This window comes from Poecilia latipinna, unplaced genomic scaffold, assembly GCF_001443285.1.
Source record: "Poecilia latipinna isolate Pla-1442-1.1 unplaced genomic scaffold, P_latipinna-1.0 Scaffold1803, whole genome shotgun sequence".
Taxonomy (NCBI): Eukaryota; Metazoa; Chordata; class Actinopteri; order Cyprinodontiformes; family Poeciliidae; genus Poecilia; species Poecilia latipinna.
The window spans coordinates 46,257-62,077 of NW_015114419.1; the positions used below are offsets into that span (position 1 = coordinate 46,257).

The following is a 15,821-nucleotide window of genomic DNA, read 5'->3' on the forward strand; positions in this document are numbered from 1 at the left end:
CCCCCCCCCACAGCCCCCCAACCTTCCCCCCCCCCCCTATACTCCCCTCTTCCCATTGCCCCCCTCCAACTCTATACATACACTACAGAATGGATCAGAACGGGTGTAACAGCAAAAAATGACTAGTGGATTATTACTGAAGATGTCCTAGATATGAACAAATATAGAGATGGTTGCTAAAAGAAAACGTTCAAAATTTGACAGGCCTGTTTAAAGCAAACACAATTAAAGTAATGTACTAGACCAGTTACACAACAATTAAGTAAAATTTAAGAAAAATTAAATAAAAAATTAGGGCATCACGTGGCGTCATGGTATAAGCCTTCCCGAGTTCGAGTCCGGTCGTCGGTGCCCCCTCCACGTGTCATTGCCCCCCTTCCTTTCGGCTTGCGTTCAAATAAAGGCCCGAGAGTCAAAAAAGAAACTTATTTAAAGAATAAATAACGCCAGGTAAAATTTCTTTTTAAGAAATGAAATAGGGGTGTCGTGTCGCGCTAGCTAGTGTGGGCGCCCCGTATGTAGAGGCTGTGGACCTCGACACGGCCGTCCCGAGTTCGACTCCCGTCCATTCCCCATTTCTGTCAGATTACTGCTAAATAAAGGCCACTACTGCCGATTTTTTTTTTTAAATTACTTTTTAAAGAAACTAACATTCATCAAGATAAAAAATAGTTCAGAAGTTTCCATTTAACTTTGAGAAAGAAAATTGACCGTATCATTGGTTTTAATCAAAGTCCAGCAGGTTAGTTAGGCCAAATATAGTCACTATCAGCTGTGGCAGCATGAGTGTGCAGTTTACCAGAGCCAGCCCTGGAGCTATCGCCAGCAGTGGTGACTGATGAAGCCTCAACAGCAGCAGCCTGGAGACCATTGAGAAAAGACGTCGTTTTCAATGTGACCTCAGCTCACCCACTCTCAGCAGCGGTTATCGAGAGCTCTCAGTGTCACAGCTGTACGAGAGGAGGAAGTGCAAAAATAAAGAAGAATAGGAGGGGGGAGATGGGGATGAAGCGAAGACAGGCGATGGGAGACTCTCAGAGAAGATGAATGGAAGACACAGAAGAATGATGATGATGGAAGTGAATGTTTTTCTGCTCCTCGTGTTGTCAGGTAAGTAAACTTACTCTCTCAGATTTGCTGATCACTACTTGTTTGAAATTGTTAAACACCACTTCCTGGTGGAGATCAATGAGGTGAATGTATCCTCCACTGGATGTTTCTGCCGTCTCTCAGCCGTCCCAGCATGGACCCAAGCCGTGCTGGATGTGTGCGCAACCTGCCACCCTAACGCCACATGTGAGGACAAGCCAGACGGCTCTGGAAAAGTCTGCAACTGCAACTACGGCTTTGTTGGAAATGGGAGAACCCACTGTCAAGGTAAGAAAAAATAAAAATACAGTCGATTTTTCAAATGTATTTATTGTCGTGTGAAACCGGATTATGTATTTTCCTCTTAATAAGCTTTTGTCTGCTAAGAAAATGTGTTTGCAATCAGATTTGCACGGAGCAGCTTTGGATCTAAAAGTGAATTGTCAAACATCTGATGATTATCTGTCCTTACTGTTCTCACAATTTATAAAACTTATTGTGTTAAAAATGTAGAATAAGTAGAAATGTGTAAATAAATAAACTTCTCTGAACCTTTGATTAATCTTTTAGGATAATATGGATTTATGGTTTTAGCCTCTATAATTTGAATGTTTTATATTAGCTCCATTCACGAACATGAGCTGACCTCACATCAGAAAGTAGCTCCTTGTACAAACATAAAGCTCTTCCAGTAGAAAATATTTATTAAGTTTGTTCACATCTTTGAAGCATGGTAATATCATAGTAATGTATAATGTTTGAATCCAGAAACACAAATTATTTCACAATGTTTTAGCCATAAAGCTGCCATATGTAACATTATTTTTAACATATTTGTTAGTGTTGTCACCATGTTGTTACAGTATAATATGAGACAGATAAATTGTGAAACAAATTGATTCCCTGAGCTTCGTTTGCTGAAGAAAGACACTGCTCCTGGTTAAAAACAGCCAATCAGAGCCAGGAGGCGGGTCTTAGCGCTGTCAATCACCTCATGTACTCAGCGGAAAAACAACTTACTGTTAAAAGTTACATACTGTAGTTTTAACTGTGAACATACAATCTTTTATGATTTGGACCAAAGAATAATTCATATAGTTTTTAAAATTTAAAATAAAGTATCTATCTATCTATCTATCTATCTATCTATCTATCTATCTATCTATCTATCTATCTATCTATCTATCTACCTATCTATCTATCTATCTATCTGGAATTTTATGTGTCACATTTTTACAAATAATGCATAATTGAGACTTTGAAGGAAAATAACTCAAATAATAATTGTATTTAATTCCATTTGCCTCCCAGTCTTCCCATATCCTGAAGGAAAGGGAAGCCCACAGGATGATCCTTCCCCCACCATGTTTGATCATTATGTGTTTAATGTTAGTTTAGTGTTAGTTTTCTCCATTTGTTGCTGTTGGGCCAAAAAGTTCAAATTCGGTCTCATCTGACTACAGCACCATTTTCCATGAAAAAAAAGGGAAACCTTGTCTTCTTCCAGATAAAGACGAGTGTCAGATAGGAGCCAGTAAGATCTGTGGGCAGCACACCACCTGCCACAACACGTATGGCAGCTACTACTGCACCTGCCTGTCTGGCTACAGGCCGTCTAACAACATGGCTGTCTTCATCCCAAACGACGGAACCCACTGCCGAGGTGAGCAGAGGCTGCAGCCGCACGAGAAACCACAGTGTAGGTCTGAATGAGTGGCTTTAATAGCTGAAAAAATGTTGCCTTTGCTTTTGTTTCTGCAGATATTGACGAGTGCAGGATCACAGGGCAATGTGGAGAGGGAGGTCAATGTAGAAACCTTGAGGGCAGCTTCGACTGCAGCTGTCAGATTGGATACAAAGTCCACAATGGAGCCGAGCCTTTTCGTCCGCAGAGAGGCGGAGCTGCCTGCAAAGGTAAACAGGAACTGATTCACAGTGCGTGGGACCATGATTCGTACTCCCTTGAGCTTTTTCATATTTAGTCACATTAAAACTGCAGACCTCCACAGATTCAATGTGATAGATCAGTGCAGAGGAAGTCCTATTTGAAGTTTCTTGTCTAAAATGTTGCTAAATAGAGCAAGAAAGTTACTGAGCTGGCAACATTGGGGTCACTATTATTAACTGTAAACTGTCTGTTCGAAATAAAATAAATAAATAAATAAACATGCAGACATGACCTGGTGGACCGGTCCATTGGTCAGGTGGACAGTGACTGATTTTTAGATCTTTGCTGAGGAAGATATCATCGACTTCACATGTAAATATCAGGCCGATCTGCTACAATTAAGGAAACTGGTGCCTATTTATTGGTGCACCCCTAGCTGGAGGATGACTCTACAGCAGGAAAACAACCTTAAATGTGGCAGAACTTAGTAATTGATGTCGATCATCTGATCCAACTGAACTTTGGTAATTCTGTCCTGAAACAAGGGTCAAAACCTCTATCACAGTTGTGCAAAAAGACTTGTAAGGTGTTACTGTAGTGAAGTGTGGCTCTACAAAATAACAGTTCTGAGTAGCTGAATTTGCAGTTATCTCCTGCTTGGTAAAATCAGGTTTTGCAGAGACAAAACGCGAGGAGAACCGTTCGAGCCGCGTCTCTGTCTTGCTAGCGTCGTTCTGAAAACTGATAAGGTTGAAACCAGGAAGTGAAGTTGTTCTTGGACCTCTCCCCTTCCCAGTGGTCGACTGTGGTCCGCCTGTCTTGGTGGAAGACTCGGTCCTCCTGTCCATCACAGTCACCACGTACGGTGGCGTTGCCAGGTTTGGCTGTGAGGAAGGCTTTGTATGGCGGAGGGGAGACAACAGCTCTGTGTGTGGAGCGGACGGATCGTGGAGCGAGTCCAGCCTGGTGTGTGAAGGTAAAACAGCTTCTGCTTTAGTCTAAAACTACACAAATCTGTTTTTTTCCCCACTTTAATACCGTACTCAGGTTATCACGCAGAAATCCAGAGCAATAATTACAAAACTACACTACAGGGACTAACAAAACCACAAACAGAGCAATATTTGTAAAGTCAAAGTCAGTTTACTGACATAGTGAAACTACAGACAGCTACAATTCTTTACAAAGACAACATTACAAGAAAACATACAACAATTGTATAAGACTAAAGAGAAAATGTAAAAGTTAAGGGGTAGAATCACAGTTTAAAATATGCTAATTCAGAACGACTAGAAAAAATTTTGTTTACACTGTAAAAAGGAACGTCTCTAATTTACGGTAAAATTCTGTCAACCACAGCTGCTGGTATTTTACCGTAAATTAGACTTTTTAATTTTTTTACAAAAAATGTGAATGTTACTGTTAATCTGTGTTGTTTTATTCTGTGTTGTGCATTAAAGGCCAGTCACATCAGCTGATGCAACTTTAAGAGGTTTTTTCTAAATAAACTCTAGGTGAATATGTGCAATAATACTGTAAATATGGCCTAATATTACAGTCCATGAAGATAAACAGTAGTCAGTCCTGGGTCATCAGTGACTCAATCGTTACCTGTTGCATCAGGCAAGCAAACTAGAACACTGTGTGAAAATACTCACTCCTTCCTCTTTATGTCAAGTGAAGTTTGTGCAATTTTTTAAGCACACAAATTTAAGCCTGTTGTTTTGTAATGTAACCCAAAAGCTGGAAACTGTCAAAAAATATGCAATAAAATTCACAAAATACTCACAGGTCTGTTCTGAAAGACTCTCTACCAGAACTACTCTTCTGTCTGAGGAAACGGCCATCAGATGAGGGAGGAGTTTAGCAAGCATATGCTCAGATTCCTCTTCTTAAATTGCAACATTTAATTCTGCATGAAATCTGACAGTTAAAGAGTCATTTAAAAAGGAAGTTTGAGCGAACGCAACGAGAAGCGTGTTTTCTTTCTGTGGGTCTCTCATGTCAATCAATCAGTTCAGATTCTGCGCCTAGAGAACCGTTCATACTGCTAAATGCAACACAGATGTTAGAACAAATGACAATCACACCAGAAAATACGAGGTAAATAATAATAATTATTATTATTATAGTTATAATAATAATAATAACCTGATGTGAGACATAAAGCTAAGGAAATATATTTGTGTTTGTAATGAAGAAAGTCTAGAAACAAGATATAAACATAAAAAACACAGGATAATCAGTGAAGGTGATGCAGAATTGTTTTTTATGATGAAAGAAAAACATTTAAAAATAAGATAAAGATTAATAGTATCAAAGGAATTAAGTTTAAATTAAACAGTGTAACATAATCATACAAAATTAGTACTTATTATAAATAAAATTAAATGAAGCTCAACTAATATTTTGACCATGTTATAATTCTTAGACAAAAACTGGGACCTGAGTCGGTAGGAACAACCATAGAACATGTTCCTTTATTTCAACGTGTTTTATGTTCGGGGTGATGAAAAAATTCACATCAAATCAACTCATCAACAAATCAACAAACCTACTTTATATGTTTACACATATAGAGTATGAATAACATCAGTTTAAAACGTTCATTGATCCTGGTTCTGGATGAAATGTAGTCTCTCTCTCTCTGTGTTGTTTGTCTTAGCTCCCCTCACTGTCTGGTCAGGGCTCTTTGTCAGCCATATTGCAGTTCTGCTCTGTATTTATCATTGCAGTGTTAATACCTCTGGTAAATGTTCTCCCCATAGAGATCTTGTGTGGGAATCCTCCTTTGATTGAATTCACAGAGCAGGTGTGGAGCAGCAGTTCGTCCCCCGGCAGCACAGTGCTGTACCTCTGTACAGAGGGCTTTCATAGTAACGGAGGGCATAATGTTTCAGTCTGTGGTAAAAACGGACAGTGGACATCTCCAACTTTGTCATGCCAAGGTAACACACAAAATTAGTAAATTGATTTCCTTATTTCAGAATCTTTAGTTTCCAGTCTTTTTGACTGTGGATGTTTTGCTGTGGCCTGAAAAACAAAGCTAGCAAATCTTATCTTAGTTAACATCAAACATTTGGTTAAAGGGAAGTTTTGATTATGCTCAGGTTATTCCTGGAAATTTTGGGGGGCAAACAGTCTGAACATCTAGTTGGTTGTTTTTTATTTTGCATTTCAGTTCCATCAAGAATAACTAGTAAAAAAAAAAAAAAAAGATAAGTTATTGGAGCATTTGTTCAAATCCTATCAACAAAGAAACAAAACATACCAATTCATTATTTAAGAAAATCAATCTTTCTCATTAGTGCACATGAGAACTATATATAGTCACAACTTTTAGCTCTACACTGACTTAGAGCTAAATATTTAGTTTGGAGCTAAAATGTTAGTTTGCTCACTAGATATTTCATTAATATTTTGGTTCTAAAATAGACATTTAGCTCATGAAATATTTATAAATGAAAGAATAACATTGTGATAATATGGCCTTGGAAAATGAAGCCCCCATTCTTTTCCACCAGCTAAATAACCTGATTTACTGCTGCTAATTTTTGACTAATTTCACAAACACACGGCCTGGTGTCCCATACATTTCCAACTGTACAAGAGTTTTTGCCATGAAGCAGTGTAACAACAGATCAGCTTTACTTTTTCCCAATATGTCTTCTTAAAATAAAATGTATTTTTTCGTTTTGCTGATATGTTTGTGTGCTATAAATGTGCATCATTTCCTGCCTCAGAGACTCTGTGTGGAGATCCACCTGTGGTGCCCCACACTGTGCAGGTGTGGGACGGCAGCTTCACCCCTGGAAGCACAGCAGCTTATTACTGTAACCTAGGATTTTATCATCATGAAGGTAGCAATGTGTCAGTGTGTGCAGATAACGGTTACTGGACAGTGCCTGGCATTCTCTGCAAAGGTAATATTTTTCTCAAAAAGGCTCATTTTGTTGCCCTACATGTGGATCGTTCCCCCCCTCCACCTCTCTCTCTCTGCTAAATAATTAATGTCCATCTCTGTAGAGGTTGACTGTGGAGAGCCCACATCCATCCCTCACGCTATAATGGAGTGGGATAACATTTCCACTGTGGGCTCTAAGGTTGTTTATAGGTGTGACCGTGGATTTGTCAATGTTGACGAAGGAAATGTATCAGTTTGCACAGCCAGTGGAGGATGGGACGCGCCCTCTCTGTCCTGCCAAGGTGATACTAATATGTTCATTAGTTATTAGTGCACAGCAAACCATTTGAAAACCTTGTTTTTCAGATTTGTGACTTGTGCAAAATAGCATTTGTGTTTAAAGTGACTTGCAAAAAAAAGTATGTTTGTATTTTGCTGAGATTTTATGCGACAGACCAAGATAAAGTAGAACATTATTTATAACTGAAGGAAAATTATCACAACTGAAATAAATGAGAGTAATTAATGGGAAGAAAGTATAACAAACTGGAATTATATTGTGCGTTTATAAAACTAAAATATACTAAAAGCATAGATGTAATATCCTTCATTTTTGTGTTTATGAATCTATTTAGTAGCTTTTCAAACTGATGTGAAATAGATTTTTTTTCCCACACACAAGCAGTTTACATCAGCTGTTGACAAATTACGGTGCTGCTGCTGCTGGAGCTCAGTCCACAAAACGGCGACAGCAAAAGTTGGGAGAAAACACCAGAGTCAGTTGGTTGTTCAACATTAATTGAATATATTTTTTGAAAGTAGTATCTTCTGTTGAGTATTCATTTTAATATGCACATAATCACAATACAGTACTTTGATTTGTTTAAATTCTGCACCTAAAAATGAACCAAAGTATGAAAAAACTTAAACTATTACTATTACTAATAGAAGCTGAACTAAAACTAAAAGAATATTTAACTGGTAATAACAAATATAAACTTGCAAACACTCTATAAAAGCTAATTAAAACTAAATGAATTAAACAAAATTTCACAATGAAATAAAACTAAACTATAATTTAAAAAAAAAACTATTGTTTTGGTCTATCACAGAAAATCACAGCAACAAGCAAAGGAGTTCAAGGGCTGTGAATAATTTTGTAAACACCATATGTCCAGTTTCCAGTGCGCTCTGTTCACCGTCTGTCTTCCTGTTGTAGAAATCAGCTGCAGGAACCCTCCTGTAATAGAGCACGCTAACATGCAGTGGGATGGGACGCCACACGGTGGCGCTGTGGTGTATTACCAATGTGAGGAAGGATATTACACCCGAGGCCTGAGAAACTACTCGGAGTGTGGAGAGAATGGATTATGGGAGGATGTTGATCTGTCGTGTGAAGGTGCAACATTTTATGACCCGAGAAAGCTGCTGGTTTAGTTTCACTTTGGACTCTTGGTAACAATTTAGAGCACAAATGATGGCAAGTTTAGCAAAGACTGCATGACAGTCTTTATTTGCTTTAATGTTTATCCATAAATCACTGTAATGTAATCTGATAAATGTTTGTTCATTCTTTTGTAAATGTTTTATCTTGTTGGACAGTTGTTGCTCCAAGTTGGCTGTGAAATTAAATTTGCAAAGGCTTTGTTAGACCTGAAAATTTGGGGCTAAAGCTCCAGCTGAGCTTCGGATTGTGTTCGACATAGATATATATACGTATGTAAATTTTATTTAAATTTTTTTTTTTTTTTTACATATTTGTTGAGATCACCACTGTCATACTCTACAAATTATCAGTAGAGTGCGAGACTGATGATCTGTGAAAAAATCAAGCCCCTCTGCCTTCTCCCAGTGCTCCCAGTCAGTGGTAACTGGAAACAACCAATCAGAGCTGGGAGGAGGGTCTTCTCAGTGCTGTCAATCATGAGTGTGTATTGCCTGGCTGTTTTTCCTGTGTCTCCGTGTTGATCTATGACAGAGTGGCTATCTGTCCAGAGTGAACCCCACCTCAAGCAAAAAGTGATGAAAAAAAAATGATAAAAAAAAAAAAAATCACTATCGCTGCAATTCTCCCAAAGTTTCAGGATCCTAACAATGCCTCTGTTTATTTATAAATAAGTAAACTAAAAAAAAATATTCTCCACAACAATTTTCTTAAAGATGTATGAACTGCATCAGTATGTTTCTACTGTAAATATCAGACGTCCAGCTGCTAGTGCTTTGCACTGACTGTCTGTCTTCCTGTTGTAGAAATCAGCTGCAGGAACCCTCCTGTAATAGAGCACGCTAACATGCAGTGGGATGGGACGCCACATGGTGGCGCTGTGGTGTATTACCAATGTGAGGAAGGATATTACACCCGAGGCCTGAGAAACTACTCGGAGTGTGGAGAGAATGGATTATGGGAGGATGTTGATCTGTCGTGTGAAGGTGCAACATTTTATGACCCGAGAAAGCTGCTGGTTTAGTTTCCGTGTTGGAGACCAAGCAATTTGTGCCCTAAAAGATAAAAGCATGTTTATGTTATGTGAAGAGTGTTAAAACATTAAGGTTGTTGATTTTGTAGGAGTTGGTGTAATTTATTTTTTAAAAAGCACTTAAAAAAATCTATTCAAGAAGTGAAACTGCAATAGTTGAATCTTAATTGTACTGTTATTTATTTCGACGCACCTGTACATGAAACTGAATTTCCTGCAGCCTAATGAAGCAACAAATTAACTCTTCCTTCATGTTTATTTAGCTGATTGTGTGCTAGCAGTGGTGACCTGTTGCACCAGGTCCATGCTAAATTCTTATCTGTACACAGAAGTAAACTGCGGCCCCCCGAAATGTCTCCCCAACACTAACCTGCTGTGGGACGGCAGCAGCACACCGGGCAGCGTGGCGCGGTGCGAGTGTGTGGACGGGTTTTACCAAGAGAGTGGAAACGATTTGTCAACATGTTCTCTGTCAGGAGTGTGGGGGGAAGTATCTGTAAAATGCAAAGGTAGGGCGACATCTCTTATGCCTGGTTGTTGCCCCCTTTTTGATCTCCTTGCACGTTTCTCAAGCACGCTGATACCTAGTGTCTGTCACATGTCTGACCTCTAATCCTGCACGCTCCGGGTGTTAGACGAGGGGAGTTAAGAAACTGCATGCGATTTTCTTTTCCGTCCACAACGGCTTGCAGCGATCACCAGCCACCAGCACAGCGGGACGCCTGGGTGTTTGTCAGATACGTGTTACTTAAGCGACATCGTTTCGGGTCTCCTTTGGGTGCCTGCTGAAAACAAATGCTTCCTTCCCAGTGTGTGTTGAGTGATGCCATTTCTGAGCGAGTCTTTGTGTTCTGTTTCTCCAGCTAAATGCGGCCCCGTTCCCTTCCTGGCCCACTCGGAGGTGGTGTGGCACAACAGAAGTGTTGTGATTCATCGCTGTGTGGCGGGATATCACAGCTGGAGGGGCGTCAACGCCTCCGTGTGCAGCGGCTCCGGACTGTGGCTGAGAGCTACTCTCAACTGTATCGGTGAGTTTAAAAGTAGCAGCGCTCGGACGCTACAGTGTTTCAATCATTGGTCACTGTATATAAAGCAGGAAAAATAAAATGCATCGTTGTTTATCTCTTTTTAAAGGGGCAGCATTACGTAAAATTAACTGTTTTGAACTTTGCATCATGTTATGTTATTCTCTTGTCAAAAACATACCGGTAGTGTTCCTTCGATTCTTTTATGCGTGTTTGAGAAATCTCCCCCACTCAGCTCCTTCAGACTAGCCAGCAGCAATTAGCAAACACCTGGTGGAACTGAATATCCAGAGTGTTGAAAAGACCAGGAGCTTCTTAAAGAGACAGAGACCCAATTTCAATTGCAAAGTCACTTTTCTTTTAAGGCATGCTTGATGGATGCATACAAATTTTTGTAACAACTGGAGGTAACACAGTCACTTGATTGTGCTATAAAATGACACTTGGTGGCTGGAATATACATAATACTGCCCTTTTAAAAAGTTCTGTGTTCCAGTGATTTAACCAAACATTAATTTATAGACTAAATTACTTTGATTTCTTTGTTCTTTGTGTATGCACTGCAAAAATGCAAAATCTCTACCAAGTATTTTTGGATTAGTTTAGCGCAAATATCTCAATACATTTAAAATAAGACAAAATTAACTTACAAGTAACCCCTTACCAAAATACAGGAGCTTGTTTTAAGTCAATCATTTTAAAAAATATTAGTTTCACTTGGTCTGCTTAATATTTATTGTACTCAATGAATATGTGCTATAGCACAGAATTAATTATCAAACATTAAAAATTAAACACTGGACATGCTGAAACAAGAGCTTCTCACAGCAACTACTAATATGTGATGCAGAAATCAAGCCGCCTGTTAACCAGCTGACACTTTACAATGGAAACTGTTTGAAGTGGAAGGCAGAGAAGTTTGAGGAAGATACAGAACTTTACAAGGTAAGATACGTTTCCTATTTTTTTGTTTTTTTTTACCGAATCAACAGTGAACTTTGACTGAATGTGTGGGTTTGATTATTTCAGGTGGTTTATTTGGGATCCAGAGACTACCAGAGGTCGTTTCTAGACAAAGGACGACGTCAGCTGAGCTCCAAAGGCGATCGGCTGATAATCTGCCTGCGGCTGCTTCCATTAACAAACTACAGCATTTCCATTACTGCAGTAGCTGCCAGATTCACAGCCACCATCACAGCCAACACCAGTTTAACAGGTAGCACAGAAACTCCAGTTTAAAGAAAGAGGGATAGTGAATATTTAATACTAATTATAGAATATTTACTGTAGTCTTCTTCATATTTACTGGTGAACATAACAATAAATGTACCTCTGTTTCTAAAAGTACCTCCAGCACCAGTTGTACACTACACAGAACTGGAGACCCCAGTTCCAACGCTGAGGCTGAAAAGATCTCCCAACACTCTGGATCCCATCAGGTGACCAACGCCCTCCATGCAAACATTCACCATGTCTAACATTCACAAGGGAGGAAGGAGCTTTTTCATGACAAGCTTCACACTGGATGTGAGGAAACTCTGCCTTGGAAACATGATTTGATCATTTCTCATTTTGCAACCACAAGCATCAAAGAAATCCGGTAGAGATTTAACGTGACAGACTCAAAGCGGTGCAGCTTTGTGAAGTGGAAAGAAAATGGCAGAAAATGGTTTTCAATGTTTTAGAGAAAAAAAATTGAAAACTGAGGTTTGGAATTGTGTTAATAGTTTGTAGAACCACATGCAGTGGTTGAAATTATTTTACACTCAATGTCTCACACATGCTGACCAGGCTTATAATAGTTTTGGTTTTTACATTATAGCTTAGTTTTTGTTGATTTAATTCAGTTAGTTTTAATTAGTCTTTAGAGTGTGTTTGGTTTATTTTTAGGTGCAGAATTTAAGTACTGTATTATGATTTTGTACACAAAACAGAAGATACTATTTTTTAAAATATATTCAATTATTGTTGAACAACCAACTGACTCTGGCTTTTTCTCCCAATTTTTACTGTCGCCATTTTGTGGACTAATATAAGCACCGCCAGGAGGAATACACAGTTCTGTATTTTGCCAACAGCTCACAACTTATTGTGTGGGGAAAAAAAACTATTTCACATCATTTTTAAAGGCTAATAAATGCTTTCATAAGCACACAAACAAATGATATTAAATGTACATTTTCAGTATGTTTTAGTTAGTTTTATAAAGGCATGATATAGTTTCAGTTAATTGTAGTTTTTCCCCATTAATTTGTGTTTTATTTATTTTAGTTAATGAAAATTTCAGTTTTTCTAATTTCGGTTCATTTTAATTAACTGTAATAACCTTGGTGCTGCCATGCTGAAATTATTAATAATACTTAAATTGCTAACACTTACATTCAACAAATATGGTTTTTACAAACTACATTATGTGGTAGGATACAAGCAAACACACCAAAGAAAAAATCTTCTCAGTTGCTCGGATCATGTAGAATGACATCTGAATGTGTGAGGAAAACAGGAGTTTGCTAACAACCTACAAACCCAACAGGATGACAGCAAACAATGAAGATAAAACTTTCCTCTTTGTGTTTTTGTTTTTGACAGCTTCTACCAAATCTTTGTGCTTCCTGTGGAGGAGCTTGTGGTGTTTGACTGCTCCTCTCCCGCCAGCCTCGACCCCTCAAGCAGAGCAGAGTCACCAGCTGAGTACCTGACCGCCCAGCTTGGTGTGCAGAGCCTTGGAGCAGAGGTCAACTTCACGGTGGGGGACGGAGTCCTCTATGGGGGCTTCTACAACGCACCGCTGCAGAGCGGTAACACCTACTTCATTGTCCTTCGGGTTGTCAGTCGGTGGAAAACGGTGAGTTAAAATCCGCTCTGATACAAAGGAGTAACGGCAAAGCAATGCTGTGGAGGGTGCAGCAGATTTAACCCGAGTGTTTCCTCTCCCAGATGTCGAGAAGTTGCTGCGTCCTTTGGGCTAAAGTTGCAGGTGCTTCAGAATTGCACAAAAATTACAGAGATAAGTTGATATCACTCAATGAAAAGCTTTTTTTTTTTTTTCTTCCCAGGTACATCTTACATCCTGAGGGTGTCGTCGCTGTGTGCTGCTGCCTCTATAGCAGCGGTTGCCATGGTTTTATTGGCGGCATACAGATTGTCCTGGTATGAGCGAGACGTTACGCTTTTATCAATGCTGTTTTTCACTAAATCAACTTAGAATAAAACGAGTACACTTAAAAATAAATTAGAAAAAGGCACCAATACATTTAAAGTGGCAGTATTATGTAATATTGACTGTTTTTTTTTAGCTTTACATCATGGTATGTTAATACTTCATGTAAAACATACCTGGAGGTTTGCTTTGATTCATTCATGGCAACCAGAAGAAGAACAAGAATTTTCCATTTATGGTTTTTTGTTTTTGCAGAGTGTGTGTTTAGAGGCTTAACCTCTTAACTGGTGTCAGTGTTTGGATGTGAAAAGTCTAGTCATTTTCTAACTCTAAATGGGATAAGTTCTTATATTGATTCATCATCTTGTAAATAAATGAAAAACATTGGACTGAAATCAACATTTACTGGGTTTTGTATAGTTGGAGATTAACTGCAGAAAACCCTTCAAATTTCTCCTGAAACATTCCAGTTTGGTTAAATGACTTATCTTTTTTTTTTTTTCCCCAGAATAATTTTGCCATATAGAAAGAATGCACCTTTTAGTTCTAATAAAAAAAATGAATGTATAGAAACTGTATTTAGGACTTAATTTTATTCTATGTTTTCTTTCAGGTGTGTGAACAGGACGCAACCATTCTCAGCCCCGCTCGCTTCAGTCCATAGTGACAAATATAATGACTCCAAACTGTATATTCTGTAAATACTTACGTCACATATAATCATTTACATCCCTCCAAATGAATAAACATATGTTTTCCACCATCTACTGGATTAGGCCTAGGAATGTGATCATTCTCTGTCTGCTGTGTTGCTATTGTTTAGACAAAGAACATGCTCTTTGTTCTGCTTTTTAATCACAAAATGTTTTTGAAAACTGCTTCCTCTTCACAATTATCCAGTACTGTTAACAGAAACCTCCCAATAAAACACTCTGGGGTTTGTGGTTGTGACATGAAAAAGTGACAAAAACTTAAAGACCTGGTCATATTTTTACAAAATATTGTGCACTGCATTGTAGAGAACTGCAGCAACCAAAAATATATAAATTATTAATGTTTTATGGAAGACAATCTTTCAAAAAAAAAGAAAAAGAAAAAAAAATAATGTTAACGTGTGACTTTTTTATGGGTTTTGCGTTGAATCCTCAAACGGGCTGACTTGGCATTAAAAAAAATGGTCCACAGGTACTGGGCCTTTAATTGTTTTGCATCCGGAGCAGCTCCCTCTTTTCCACAGGCAGACACAGGCCAGGATCCTGCCGACAACAAGCCAGCTATATCTGGTGCGTTAACAAGTAAGTAACAGGAACACGGCGCTCCATTACTGCTAGAACCTGAATTAAAGAAGGGATGAATTCGTTGTACGCAAAGATTGCGCAAGTTATCTGAGCGGTTAGCTGAAAAGCTACTGAGTAGGCCGTTGCCACGACGCTTTTTGAGGATTATAGTCATGTAGCTACACTTTGAACGCATGGTTACTTGGAAAATGGGTCATTTTTCTACCACTGTGACCGGAAATGTACTCGGCACCCCGTTTTCCTAAATAGGGGATGTGCACGAGCGTTCCGTTAGCCAGACTGATGAGCTAATTTTCCACGGACATGGAAATTTGCTCACAAATGAACAATTTTACAGAAATAACATGTTCAGCTGCAAGCCACAAGCTATTAACAATAAAGTAACTGCGGTACTAATTAACTCATTTTTGTAGTTCAGTACAATAAAGCCGTTGGCTGTTGGCTCTGTTCACAGATATTTAATAGTATGTTTATGTCTGTGGCTACTTCTCATAGTGATGGGAATTGCGGTTGTTTTTCGAGATCCTGACCACTTGGCTCATCCCCCCAAAAGAACCGACTCTTTCTTAGCTCCTAAACAGCTCTTCATCATTACTATTGCGGCAGTACCATGGCTAGATAAACTGATAAATTGGTAGTTTATTAACAATGAAAGGCAATTATTTTAAAGCAGTGCTAAACAAACAGCACAGTTTAGAAAGCGAGTGTAAACAAGAGGAGAACCTGAAATTTCCAGCTGGCTCCATGGTAAAAATCAGAGAACATATAAATTCAGTCTTCAGATCGCTAAGGTGTGTGCACCAGGGGTGAAAGAAGGTGGGTACTAATCAGCCGTGACTGATTAGTTTTTCAAGAACAATCTAAAACACGACTTAATCAGTTAATAAATAACTTTTTTCCCGTTTCATATTGTTTCTGAACTCTTACTGCTTTACTACAGTGCAACACGTCGATCGCGAAAGGTTTTGAGTCGATCTCGG

General features: G+C 38.8%; 2 protein-coding genes across 3 annotated transcripts in view; both read left to right on the forward strand.

Moving 5' to 3' along the window:
• Positions 1-805: 805 nt before the first annotated feature.
• Positions 806-14,464, forward strand: susd1 (sushi domain containing 1). 2 transcript variants are annotated; one of them, XM_015014298.1, is made up of 19 exons: positions 806-1,110; positions 1,234-1,377; positions 2,597-2,752; positions 2,851-3,003; positions 3,774-3,953; positions 5,746-5,925; positions 6,721-6,900; positions 7,004-7,183; positions 8,101-8,280; positions 9,132-9,311; positions 9,688-9,867; positions 10,222-10,386; positions 11,234-11,328; positions 11,413-11,599; positions 11,729-11,822; positions 12,973-13,228; positions 13,321-13,360; positions 13,440-13,533; positions 14,157-14,464. In XM_015014298.1, exons 1-19 carry the CDS (start codon positions 1,044-1,046, stop codon positions 14,242-14,244), a joined length of 2,799 nt encoding a protein of 932 aa, XP_014869784.1. In that variant the 5' UTR covers positions 806-1,043; the 3' UTR covers positions 14,245-14,464. The 2 variants fall into 2 exon arrangements, with proteins under 2 accessions (XP_014869784.1, XP_014869785.1); XM_015014299.1 differs by lacking the exon at positions 9,132-9,311 and having other exon boundaries at positions 808-1,110.
• An 87-nt stretch (positions 14,465-14,551) lies between these two features.
• The window catches only part of LOC106934410 (zinc finger and BTB domain-containing protein 26-like), a gene marked incomplete at its 3' end in the record, with an annotated part of 7,406 nt that continues 6,136 nt past the window's right edge, over positions 14,552-15,821 (forward strand). Inside the window, exon 1 of the mRNA XM_015014290.1 lies at positions 14,552-14,838. The remainder of the gene's footprint in view (positions 14,839-15,821) is intronic.